Below are 12,887 nucleotides of genomic sequence, written 5' to 3' on the forward strand. Positions count from 1 at the left end.
TCTATTGGAAGTTCACAGGACTTCATGAGAAAGGAAGGAATACTGACACAAGTGGGAGACTCTGGGGGCCTAGCCTGTCTCCAGTTTGAGAACTTAAAAAAACCCCTTACAGTAAGTAAATCATTCTGGTGCTTTCAGCACAATGATACTGAAAGTTCCATTGCCTGTATTAGCTCCTACTGTTCACATGACCCAGGGCTAAAACGAGCTCAAGTCCTGTGCCTGTTTCAGAACATCCTTGTTTTCTCTATGATTTACTGCCCTATCTTTTGATGCTAGTTAAACTAGATACATAGCTCCAGGCAGCAAGTGGCCTAAATTAAAGAAGCTCTGCTGATAGAAGCTCTCTGTTGCACTATTTTTCCTGCATTAAAGCATTTGTTTCTCAAACTTATGTATCTGAGAACATATAATGTAGACCAGAAGAAACAAACATTCCTTACTACACTTCATTCTGAAAATGTAGCATATATCCAAATACCCACATAATTATGATATACCTTCTCTAAAGATACTGTAATGTCAGTAACAAACTCTCGCTCCCAATTTTGTGTTGAGAAAGTACTAGAAAGTAATGGAGGGCTTTTATAGTCCCTCTCAGTTACTTAATATACTCAAAGGGAACAAAATACAGGCTACCTAGTTTGCTATCTCAAATGCAAACAGACTTACATCAAAGGTACAAGGAATGGTACTGACACTTTAATTTGCTTTCCCAAGCCACAGGAGTACAATAAGCCAAAGTTCTGAAACGGTCTTGGACTTTTGATCTAGGAAAGGCTCCTGACAATCTTTACATCTACAAAACTGAAGTAATGAAAGTAAAACCAGATTTTGTGTGCCAGATTCTGCAAAGCCAAAACAAAAATTACTGCTCCAGAAGTTTTCTGCCTATATGGAAATTTTATTCAGCCTTTATAACTGAATAGTTTATTAGTAGATTTTTTTGTTTTCTTTACAGATCACAGCTTCTTTTTATTATTTTGTATTTCATATATATATAAAATTAGGAAAAAAATCTACAAGTATTTCCATGAGTATATACTCAATATATGAGATTACAGTGGCAATCTTAGAAGTGCTAAAAGCACAGTTGTTTTCAAAATAGTTGCTGTTGATGCTAAATTATATTCATTAGTATCAAAGTACAGCCACTCCACACGTAAGTCCTAAAAGCTGTAACAGTTCACAGCTAGAGACCAGCACCAGCAGTAACTTCCTACAGATAACAGTAACAGCAGCATTTTATACCAGATGTTATTGATTGAAAAACTTTTTACTGTAAATACTTATGTACCTGTGAGCTTGAAAATGCTTGCCTTCTACGCAAATATTAATATCTGGACAACAGCACTTCTTGTAGAGCATCAATAAGTCTTCTCCTAACACAGATGCGGTTTCTACTTTGGAATTACCTGCATGTAGGAGAAAAAGCTGTTTTCACTTTGTACAAGAGACTATTGACAGTGCACAGACAAAATAATTGAAAAGAATCTGGCAAAATTAAATTTTTTATTATTGTACATTCAAGCTAGGTTTTTCCTTGAAAAGTTTCCCAAACATTGCCTTTTACTTCTTATTTTGACTTATCAGAAACTTCACCAATGGTCCCTCTTTGGTATTTACAGAAGAAGGGCTATAGTTACTCTTTCAGAAGATTATGCACCCAGGTCATTGTTTTCTGCAGAGGCACCTCTGCACTGAAGAAGAGCAGCCCCTGAGGAAGTTTGGGGGCATGCAGTGCCACAGGTCCCACCTGAACAGATGTGCTGCTTGAGCCCGTGTCACTGACACAGCTGTAGCAGCCAGCACCTCTGGGGAAGATGCAGTTAAACACTTCCTTGTACGATTTCATTCAGAGCTGTAGTATGGAAGATTCTGAAAGGCTCCAGAACCCTCCTAAAACAACAGTGGAACCAGTGCAATTTGCTAGGAAAGAAAAACAAGGGAGATACTCTGCTGTGTGGAAGTCCCACATGGTGAAGAGTGGAGCTCACTGTATTCCAGGGAACAGACAGGACATGGTGATGGCCATGCCTGATGCCTGGCAACTCCAGATTTATTACAGCACACATTGCCTGGGAACTGTGCCTGCCTAACTTCTGCAGCAATTCATTTCTTCTAAGTGTGAGATCATGAGGTGGGCCATAGGAAAGAATATCCATGACAGCTGTGCTGTAACAATAGTTTTAATTTTGCCTGCATTTTCACTACTATAAAAATATTTGAACAATTATTTAAAAGACAAAAACAGAAAAAAGTTTAATTCCAAACCTACCTGCAGCGGCTTTGTCGCTTTCTGCATCAATGACTGCTTCTGGAATTTCTTCCTCAATACCAGACAAACAAACAATTCCTTTCTGCACAGCTCCACTTGGAGTATTCTGATCAACTGGTGTTCTTTTGCTTTGTCCAAGACAATTTAAATTTTTTTGAACATTCTGAAGAGTAGTATTGTTGCTTTCTTGTATTTTCCTCATAAACAGCTCCTCAATTTCTTTTATATCAGATGAATATAGAATCCTAGAACATGACACTAACTTTTACTCTCATTTTTCAGTTGAAAAAAACAAATTAAAAAATTACTTAGTTTTATCTAGCAAAACGTATGACCAGAAAACAGAGTTGGACTCTCTAGTGCTTAAAAAACTCAACCTTTTAAAAAATGTATCTCTGGAAAACGTATTTCTGCAAATGCTTGAAAAGCATAAACAAGCACCACAAAGTATCAAAACCTTCTAACATCAAGATTACAGTAAAAAAAATCATAAAAATTGTATAGAGATATAAATGAATTGGAGAAATAAATTTTAATTTCAACTGAAGCACTTAAAGCACAAAAATTTGCAGTTAAGATTACCCAAGAACTTCCACTTTGCCTATCTAGTAATTCCAGCTTCCCACTTTCCCATCTGTTTCACCAGCTTATTTTTGGCTCAGGATCTGGAAAGGCTAACAAAGCCTGCAGTCTGTGACTGCAGAGATCCCACATTTATAGAAACATACTGCACTCCAGCACAGACAACATGTTTTATCCTTGGTTTCATACCATCTAGATGAAGTTAATGAAATTTAACAGAAGAGCTACAGTTCCTTTGGATGTAGCAGAAATACTCAGAGATCTGCTTTAGTCACTCACTCCATGGCAAAGAAGCTTTTTTGTTAATACTCAGAGAACAGTAATTTGAGTGTATTATTTGAATACTGTACTCTGACGGGGCAGAGAAAACATACAAAGAAATCATCTTCCTTCTTGAGTCCTGTATTTAAAGGATTGAGATAGGTAGAATATTTTTGGCTATGTGATACAGGTCCCCACCAGGAGAGAAGAAGAAACAAGAATATAGGGAATAAGAAGGTTAATATTTTGTTAAATTTTGAAAGCAAGCACCAGGAAAGGATGCAACAGGAACAATAAGATTTCACATGGAAAGAGTAAGACCAGTGGACCCTTTTCACATGTGATTTTAAGGCTGTTGTGCATGTAAGTGCTTTCAGAACTCCTAAGCTATAAGCTGACCATCTATTGCTTTTCATATTTAAAGTGCTTTCCAACCTAGCATAACAATAGCATGAGGGAAAGACAAGTAAAACCATGCCATATTATCAACAGGAGCAAAAGTTGTTTGATGGAGCAGGGAGACTTTGCAATTCTTTAGCAAATTCAAGACCACAAGTTCCACACATTTTTCCCCATTCACTGTGCTTCACAGTAGGTAACATCTGTGTTTTACAGCTCTAAGGCAGTAGGAATCACGAATAGAAATTCAGAGTAGAAACCCAGTTAAAGCTAGAGAATTCAAAGTTTCACAGAAGTATTCTGAAGTTTTGTCTGCAATTTTTTGTCCACATTAGACCTTTCAAGAACTGTCACTTGAAGTCACACAGACAATGCCAGTACTAGGAAGAAAAAAAAATTCAATAATTCACACTTATCCCTCCATCTTCACCAGATGGAAGCTAATACCACAATTACTCAAGTCCACTGGTCACATACTGAATGTAAAAACTGCAGTAGGAGTTTGTTGAAAAAAAATTTGCCTTTGAACATGTTAGGCTAAATTAGCACTGGAACTTTTCTTATTCCCCTTTCTGTTGCTACAGAGCTTTTGTATATTTAACATGTAGACAGTACAAATTGACTTTGAGGGAGAAGGAAAACTAGCAGCAACAGATAGAGTGTTTTAGCATAAATTAATTATTTTAATATTCTTTCTTACTTTCTGCAGTATCTGAAAAACATCCATAGGGAATCTTCATAAGTTAGGCAATGAAGAAACAATCTCCTGGGAATGCTCAGGGTAATTTCAGAGAATCTACACAAGAAACCTCAAGAATGCAAATAATTTTGTTATCACTAGGCTTCAGTCAATAAAAACGGCATCCTTACCACAACTAGGAACTCAGTAAATAAAACAAATAAAGTGGCATTTTAAAGCAGAACTAAGTAACTGGTTTCTGGATCTGAAAAAGTTAATTCTATTTTAAGTAAGTTTTTTCCTGTAAAAAAGCAAGAAACGTTGACTCTTTCAATTAACCTTTAAAATCCAGTCACATTCCTGGACTTATTACTTCCAGAAAAGCAGCAGGTTATCTTAATATTAGAGTTCTGCTGAATACAGACTGTAAATTTACTGCTCTGAAAGACTCATGGGGCACATCCATCATTTTGCTTCACAGACAGAAAAATGATTTTGGCACATCTTTTAGAAATTTCCTTTTATCTCAGTAAATCCCATTAGATGTTTCCAGAATGCAAGATTCTGTAGTTTTCTATAACCTGCTATAAAAAACTTTGCTTGGCAGTGCCCTGCATTTCATAGGCTCATTTCTAAAGCAGAGTGAAGTTTTCTAGACTGTCTCCTCCAGAGTATTGAGTCATGCCTTTCTAGCATAAATAAAAGCTAGGGAAATGTGGCATCCTTGGACCTCAGATGGTTTAGTGATAATGTAAAATCATCTCTTCAAAGCAGTTGCTTTAAGAATCCAGGACCCTTACTGCAGAATTGCATTAAGAATAGTTTTTAAAAACAGTTCCAAACCACTTGAGCAGGCATCATTCAATGTGCCCTCCTAGTTTTGTTACCTAAAGACCAGAAGACAACAATTCTAAAGTTATAAATCTCTTCTTTAAGTCAGATGGAGGTGTATCATCACAAGATGATCCCCAGAGCCTTCTCTTTTCCAGGGTGATGAACTCCAGTTCTCTCAACCTGTCTTCATGGGAGAGGTGCTCCAGCCCTCTGACTAGCTTTTTTGCCCCTCTCTTGACTCATTCCAACAGGTGATACTTATGCTGGGGGCCCCAGGGCTGGATGAGCACTCCAGGTGGAGTCTCAGGAGAGTGGACCAGAGGGGGCAGAGTCACCTCCATCCACCTGCTGGCCACACTGCTTCGGATGCAGCCAAGGTAGCGTTGGCCTTCTGGGCTGTGAGTGCACATTGCTGGCTCATGCTGAGCATCTTGTTAACCAACCACAACTCTGAGTGTGACCATCCAGCCAATTCCTTATCCACTGAATGGTCTCTCTGTCAAACCCAAGCCTCTCAAGCTGAAGGACAAGGATATCATAATAACCAGATTAACACCAAAGTATCTTCTGCACATGTATGAAATACCATATTATACAGTTTTACTTAAACAGCTACCACAATTAAATGTCAAAATGAAACCCAAATCTATTTACTTTATTTATTTTATTAATAAAAATAAAACCAATATAGGAAGCCTCTGAACCACTGCATACCCAGAATTTTAATGCACCCATGTCTAGCAAACCCAACTGCAGCAAATACTCTCATGTAGTGCATTTCAGTCTTGGTAAATCTTGCAAAGCTATGTCACCAATACACCTAAAGCAGGGCATCTTCATTGTCTAAGTCAAGCATTTCACACACACAACTTCAACCCACCCTAACCACTTAAGATTCCTCCATTTCCCTTTAGATTTGCTAAAAGTACTGTCTGTTTGATTTCTGCAGTCAAGATGGTTGTTTTAACTTAATGGATTTCTTAAAATAAGTGTTTCAGTGAATTTCTTCTCAGAAGATGCAACATCACCTCCTTTACTGCCTTACACAGGTGCTGATTAGATTTTCTAATTTCTTGTGAAAGGTATGCATTTCAGAACAATCTGACCCTTAAATAGCCATAGGCCCAGTGAAAGGTTTTTAACCCTTTCTCACAGACTGTTTTTCTTCCTTTGGGCATAAATCCATTGCATTAAGATATTATGTTTCCAAAGCATTACACCCCTACTGAATATATTGTGACTTGACAGTTCAGCTTCTCATCTGAGAAACTGAGATTAGATATAAACATGGATCAAAAAAAAAAAACCAGTAAGAAAAAAGACAAACTTACTGTTTCTATGTATGTGGAAGGGAGATAAGATTGCCATTGTCTAGCATGTGTTTAAAGCCCATTTTCATCAAAATAAGTCATCGTGGTGAAGTCTTTCTTTCTCGAACAGGATATAGCATAAAATCTAAGATGCGAGCTTCATATTGTACCTTACTTATTTCCCTCCTTAGCAAAGTCTAATTCTTCACAATGACTAAATTAGCTCATATTTATAACCACAAAAACCTAACTTGGTGCTGTAGTAACAAACTGAGACCAGAGAATATGGTTGTAAGAACAAATGTAGGAAATAGCTAAAACACTAAGTATTCAAGATGAGCAGATTCATTAATTTCTTGAGTCACAATAACTTGTTTTCAACTTTCTCACTGTTAGACTAGAAATAATTTTTAACAGGGCATTTTAATTTCCACAATTCAGGATTTATTGTTTCACAGAGTTTAAGACAATTGCATCACATCTCCCATATTGCCACATTTGTAGGACAAGGTTTGTTAATTTTAGTTGTTTTGGGAGGTATGATTTTTTCAGCTGCCCTGCTGATTCCCTTATGTCTTAATGCAGGGAAAAGAACAGTTGTGCCATCCACCTGCAAGTACCACTAAAAGCCCTTTTTGCAGCTGATTTGTTTTCGAGTTCCATGAATCAGTCATTTAGAGGAGATATTAAGGTACACCACATCAATAGACACAAGTGATAAAAGGATAAAAGGGAAGGACCGTATCAGAACAGTCTGTATAAACCACAAAATTCCAAGAACATGTGAAGCAGGCTATTCTTCTGAAATGAAGTGGTCTGCAACCATAACCACTAGGGGCAATATACAAGCATAGATATTAATGGTACAATTGCTGAGGTGTAAACATAAATGAATTCAGTATATGTAGCATAACTCAGGTTTTTCCTCCGAAACAGCCAATATTCAGTGGGGACTGTGACAATCCAGCAACTGGGAAGAAACTCGTAGCCATTTTATTTAGAGAAGCATTTCCCTTTTTCACTACTTTATAATCCAGTGTTATCCAGTGGAACTTTAATTGGAAATTGTATTTAAAGAAAAAACATTCACAAACATTCTATTTGGTGTAACTCCTTTATGAAAGCCTCACATGCAAGAGAATAGCACACTGGAAATAGTGCTAATCCATCACTTCTGTAGCATCAGTATGATGCTGTGTAATTTTAACAGGTACCTCACCTTATGGCTTGGGTTTTTCGTCTGCACACAGAAAAGACTGTGATAGACATGAGCAACACTGAGTTTGCAAGAGGTGTGGCTAGGTGGCAGATGAAACGGGAACAATGGTGTAGGGTATCTGTTGTATTCATAGCACAGTTATGTTACCACAGCTGAAGATTTTTTATACAAAGGAAAGATGTGCATACAAAGACTCTACAGAAAGAGGTTATTGCCATCATGCTGTCTAGAGTTTACCTTCTAAAAGGTTTCTGCCTGCAGTTAAGTGAGATGTAGCATCCTTGTTCTGCCTGATACAGAATTCCACAAGCGTAACAGGGTCGAAGGCTTGGCTGGTCTTTAAATCAACTGCTGGCATTGCAAACTAACCCCTGTGGCAGTAACTGTCACAATGACAATCGTATTCCTTTGTATTTGATTGTATTTATTGCTTTTTAGCTGGATCTCACTGTCATTAGGTCCTTCTCTGTCCTTCCTTGTATCAGACCCTCTAATAGAAATATTAAGAGACGATATCTGGATTTTTATTGCTAAAGCAGTATTTTGTCCAACTGCAAGAGAAAATAAAATGCAGTTTGCCTCTCAAACAGGCAAGACAGTAATGATCTAATGATTTTTGACAGACAGCCATCCATCAGGGATGGCTAAGTTTCTTTTCTTGAAGCACACTGCAGAACCCTGCCGGGGCAGGCATCTCCAGCTATCAATGTACTTGCAACTGTTGACATTTTTCTAGCTGTGTCCTGAAGAATGACAGAAGGCTATTGGAGGGCAGAGTCAGTATTAACTTCACCAGTGACAAACATAGAATGAGTAGTGTCTACAGTATGGATCCTGCACATCTGGGGACCAGAAGTTTCTTCCTGTTGTGCTCAGATAGTGCAAGTGTACAGAGGGAAACAAAGCACTGCTTAGTTGCTCATCTATATCGTGCTGAGGCTATGCAGAAAGACCAGCATGAAGTTTACTGTGTCCTATCTCCTGCTCAAAAGAAGAGGGAAGAGGAGCTGCACAGCCTTCAGCACACAAGTGACATGCAGTCCACTTCATCTCTCCTGATGAAGAGAAACAGAGGCCACAGGAAGTGCAACCCACTGAGAGGGAGGCCAGATATAGCTCGTGAGAAAACAGTCCCCAAATCCCCATGGAAAAATAAGTTTTACTTGGGAAAATAAAGTTGAATACAAACAGGAAAAGGAATGAGATTTTGTTATAGCTTTGATGAACTCTGCAATACTATTACTAGTATTCTATTTCTCCTTATATACAAGAAACCAGAGCTTTTGTAGAAGACAATAACTTTCTCTCAGGAGCTCAGCTACGGTCTCTGTTACAACTCATCATGGCAGTTTACATGCTCCAAGAACTAGGCTGGCTTCCAGTAAAACTAAAGCTCCAATTTAAGGCACTGCTTCGCACTTACAAAGATCTAATTAATTTGCATTTTAACAATAAGAAACCACTGAGATTCAACAGCCACTGATGCTACTTGATCATCTTAACAATAAGATGATGCATCTTAACAATAAGAAACCACTGAGATTCAACAGCCACTGATGCTACTTAATCACAATGGATTAGGTTCTTTTCAACCAATCCTTTCTTTGGTCCAAATGGGTTCAAACTTCAGTGCACTCTGTAAGCATGAATCCGCACAGAATGTGCTGGGTTAGAGGACTCAAAAGGTGAAGTATCAAACAACACCAAAAATTAAGTTAAGAAAAAGCAATTATCTTGTAAAGCACGTTTCATACACAGATTACAACATATAGGGAGGTTCATCTGAAGATTCTAAACTCACTGTGAAAAGACACAAGGTTTACAATTAGTTGAGCTGAGTTTAAAGGTGTTTTCCAACAACATGCATTTTGGAGAACATGCAGAACTTCAGACATCATTCCTTGCCTTACAGCAAACCCAGACAAAACTGAAAGCAAGTATCAGTAACATATTAAGTGCTTACCAGCAGGAATACAAACCCTTTCTATAACAGTATATAAATAATTATTCAGAATAATTGTTTCAAAATTAATTTGATTTTTTTAAAAATTGCATTATGATACTTCTCCATGGAATTCTTCTGTAACACCACATAGATGAATGTGAAAGAAATGATATCACAGTAACAATGAAATCAGGAAAAATACAAGACAAAACCGATGCTGTTTTGTTTCTTACCGCTTGTTTTGCTAATACTCCTGCCAGGCTGTGGCAGTAGCCCAACAAATGCCTTGTAATCAACCTGCTCCACTACAAGGATTCTATGTTTCAGATATTACTTTGGACTCAGAAAGTTTTCTTTCATAATTAGGTGGTGTTTCAAGCACTAAACTTTAAAACTGCAACACTATCCTGTTGCTGTTGGCAACAATCTCAGGAGCCTGCAAGTACCTACATTTTCTAGGCACATCCTGAATTCATGTGAAATTCCAGAATAATTCCTTTCTAGCACTTTGCTCCTGGTGCAATCCTGTAAGTGCCGATCGGCTCTAACACCAACTCTTTTTTTAGGGAAAGTAGATGGCATCACCAAAGCTTTGTTACAGAAAAGCAGTTCTTTGAAAAAAGGATTACAGGAACTTACAAGAAGGATTGCAAGGTCTGGTGGCAGCACCAGCCAACACCCCTCATGTAACTCAAACTAAGGTTTGGAGCAAGACATAAGAGATGTTTCATATGTGGCAACAGGAAAACAGCTGGCAGTGCAAAAACATGCTGGCCCTTGCACTAGTCCCTGGGGAGCAGCCAGCCCACACATCTCCCGCTGGGATCCCAGTTTGCACCAAAGCTATGCTGTGTTTGGCCTAGCCCATGGTTCACTAGGACTTGAGAGATGAGGTCTGAACTTAATGTATTTTCATCCAACTTGCTGAAGTTCTCCTAGATTCCTATATCCATAGCTTTTTCAACTATGAGCTGAGAGTGGATTTTATTTGCTGTTTGCATTTGGGAATCTTGCTAAAAAGGGTTTTTGTAGGCACAGACAATCTCAAAGGATTTTTGCTGTTTTTTTCTTTTTCTATTACAAGTCCTTTACAACCACGCTAAAGTGGCGAGTACAGCCACGTGCTATCAGCAGAAGGGCAAAGGCAGAGGGAAAGGAAGAAGTTACAGAAAAGTCCTCTGCAAACTCTGCAGGAAGGCCGTGAGGGTTCTGCCTTGAACGGGAGAAGCTTTCAAACAGGTGCTGCCACTGGGAAAAGAAGAAGAGGCAGGACACGAGAGGTGATGCCGATGCCAGCCCATCAATCCCGCCGCGGCCGCGCACTCACCGCAGGAATTCCCGTAACTCCGCGGGTTCCAGCTGTAGCTGCCCCCCCGCCAGACGTTCGCAGACCAGCGGCGCCCGCGCCAGCAGCACCGCCCGGTGCACCCGCACCTCCTCGTCGCCGACTTGGAAGGTCACGTCGGAGTGGGTCCCCTCCGCCAGCAGCCTGCGGGACGGCACCGTTACCGCGCGTCCGCGCCCCGCCCGGCGCCGCCCCGGCTCGGCCGCCGCCCCGCGCCCACCTGCCGAGATCCTGCCGGAGCTGCTCGGCCAGCGCCTCCTTCAGCCGCTGCCGCTCCGCCGCCGCCGGGCCGGGGCCCTTCGGCGCTGCGCCGCCGCCGCAGCGCGCCATGCGCCGGCCGCCACTCCGCCCCGCGCCCGGCACGGCGACAGAGAGCGAGGCGGGACTGGCAGTCGGTGCCTTGGCGGCGGGCCACCGCGCTCACGGAGAGCACCGGGACGGCGACAGAGAGCGGGGCGGGACTGGCAGTCGGTGCCTTGGCGGCGGGCCACCGCGCTCACGGAGAGCGCCGGCACGGCGACAGAGAGCGGGGCGGGACTGGCAGTCGGTGCTTTGGCGGCGGGCCACCGCGCTCACGGAGAGCACCGGGACGGCGCTCGGGGCGCAGGCAGTAACGGGACCCGCGCCGCGCGCGGGGCAGGGCCCGCAGGCGCCTCCGCCAATGAGAGCCGGCAGCTCCCGCCTGGCCACGCCCCATCGGGTGGCCCCACCCTCCCCATGGCTTCCCTGCTGGGGCGGGGCCTCCCTGCTGGGGCGGGGCCTCCCTGCTGGGGCGGGGCCTCCCTGCTGGGGCGGGGCCTCCCTGCTGGGGCGGGGCCTCTCTGCTGGGGCGGGGCCTCTCTGCTGGGGCGGGGCCTCCCTGCTGGGGCGGGGCCTCCCTGCTGGGGCGGGGCCTCTCTGCTGGGGCGGGGCCTCAGCCGGCCGAGCGCGGGTGCCGCCGGGAGCGCGCCCTCTAGCGGCCGCCGCTGCGCCCCGCACTCGAGGGCCGCTCCCGCCGCGTCCCCCGAGCGCGGCTCCCTCGCGTGAGGGGCCCGGCGTTCCGCGGCCGCCCCTGCACCTGCCGCAGGGAACGAAGCGGGGCGGGCTGCGGCTTCCGGACAGCCGGTGCTCTGCAGGAAAATCCCTACTCCCCAGCACTGTCCGTCTTGCCAAAGCAAAACTGCGGCACAGGCGATAGAAGTCTCTCTGTGCCGCCTCCTGAAACAAGGGAGAGCCTTTCCAGTTTCATACTGTAAGTAAGAGAAGCACGTAACCATTTAAGTTGATAAGTGCTGAAAGCATTCAGGGAAAAATGCTTGGAAGGCAGGTACCAGTGGTGGATGGAAAGAAGCAAGTTCAACACCACTGTCGTGATCCTGAGGAGACTCTTGTGGGAGTTGCGGAGGGGGCGAGAGCAGGTCTCCAGCCATGGGCCAACGCTGGGCAGGCAGCACCGCTTGGTGCTGCACTGAGGGGACCGCGCCCATACCGACTGGGACACAGGGGCTCGAAAGAGATGCCACACTTGGCAGTGTGCGGATGGGTCGGGACTCCGCAGCATCTCTCAGCTCTGTCCTACTCTGGCGGGGACAGTCGGTTCCGGCTCACCGGCCCTGATGCCTCCCTCAGTGGGCTCTTGTTCACCTTTGATTCCAGGGCACTGCGCTTGCCCTGTAGGAGGAGAGGGAGGCTTTGGAAACCTAATAGGCAGGTGACACCTACTCTGTGGTCTCGTATTTTTGCTTCTTTTCCCTTTGTAGTTAGCATACAGTTTTCTTCTCCCCTGCCATCACACGCAAGTTAATTCTACCCTTTGTGTCCATAATCACTGTGGCTCTTCCTCCTATAAACACAGAAACCTGGCAGCAGTTCTTGGAGACAAGAATTGTAGTTGCTGACATAGGAAGGATAATGCCAACAATAAGGCATTATTTTCAAGAATTGACAACAATAATAGCATGAGTGTCCAGGCTGCATACCAGACCAGACACTTCACCTACTCTAACCCAGTTCTTAGCTTCAGCAAATCTCTCCATAAGAAGTCAGATAAAGTAAA

The 12,887-nt window shown here is 42.9% G+C and overlaps 1 protein-coding gene across 2 annotated transcripts in view; it reads right to left on the reverse strand.

Annotated features, from left to right (window-relative positions):
• BTBD8 (BTB domain containing 8) overlaps positions 1-11,254 on the reverse strand; it is a 34,640-nt gene extending 23,386 nt beyond the window's left edge. Inside the window, exons 1-4 of one of the 2 annotated variants that reach the window (XM_068199819.1) lie at positions 11,073-11,254; positions 10,835-10,996; positions 2,279-2,523; positions 1,298-1,415 (exon numbers count right to left, since the gene is read on the reverse strand). In XM_068199819.1, the coding sequence (XP_068055920.1) occupies positions 1,298-1,415; positions 2,279-2,523; positions 10,835-10,996; positions 11,073-11,182 (635 nt within the window). In that variant the 5' untranslated portion in view covers positions 11,183-11,254. Of the gene's footprint in view, positions 1-1,297; positions 1,416-2,278; positions 2,525-10,834; positions 10,997-11,072 lie in introns of those variants that run through there. The other variant, XM_068199818.1, reaches the window with a different exon arrangement.
• Positions 11,255-12,887: the final 1,633 nt, after the last annotated feature.

This window comes from Anomalospiza imberbis, chromosome 9 (genome assembly GCF_031753505.1).
Source record: "Anomalospiza imberbis isolate Cuckoo-Finch-1a 21T00152 chromosome 9, ASM3175350v1, whole genome shotgun sequence".
Taxonomy (NCBI): Eukaryota; Metazoa; Chordata; class Aves; order Passeriformes; family Viduidae; genus Anomalospiza; species Anomalospiza imberbis.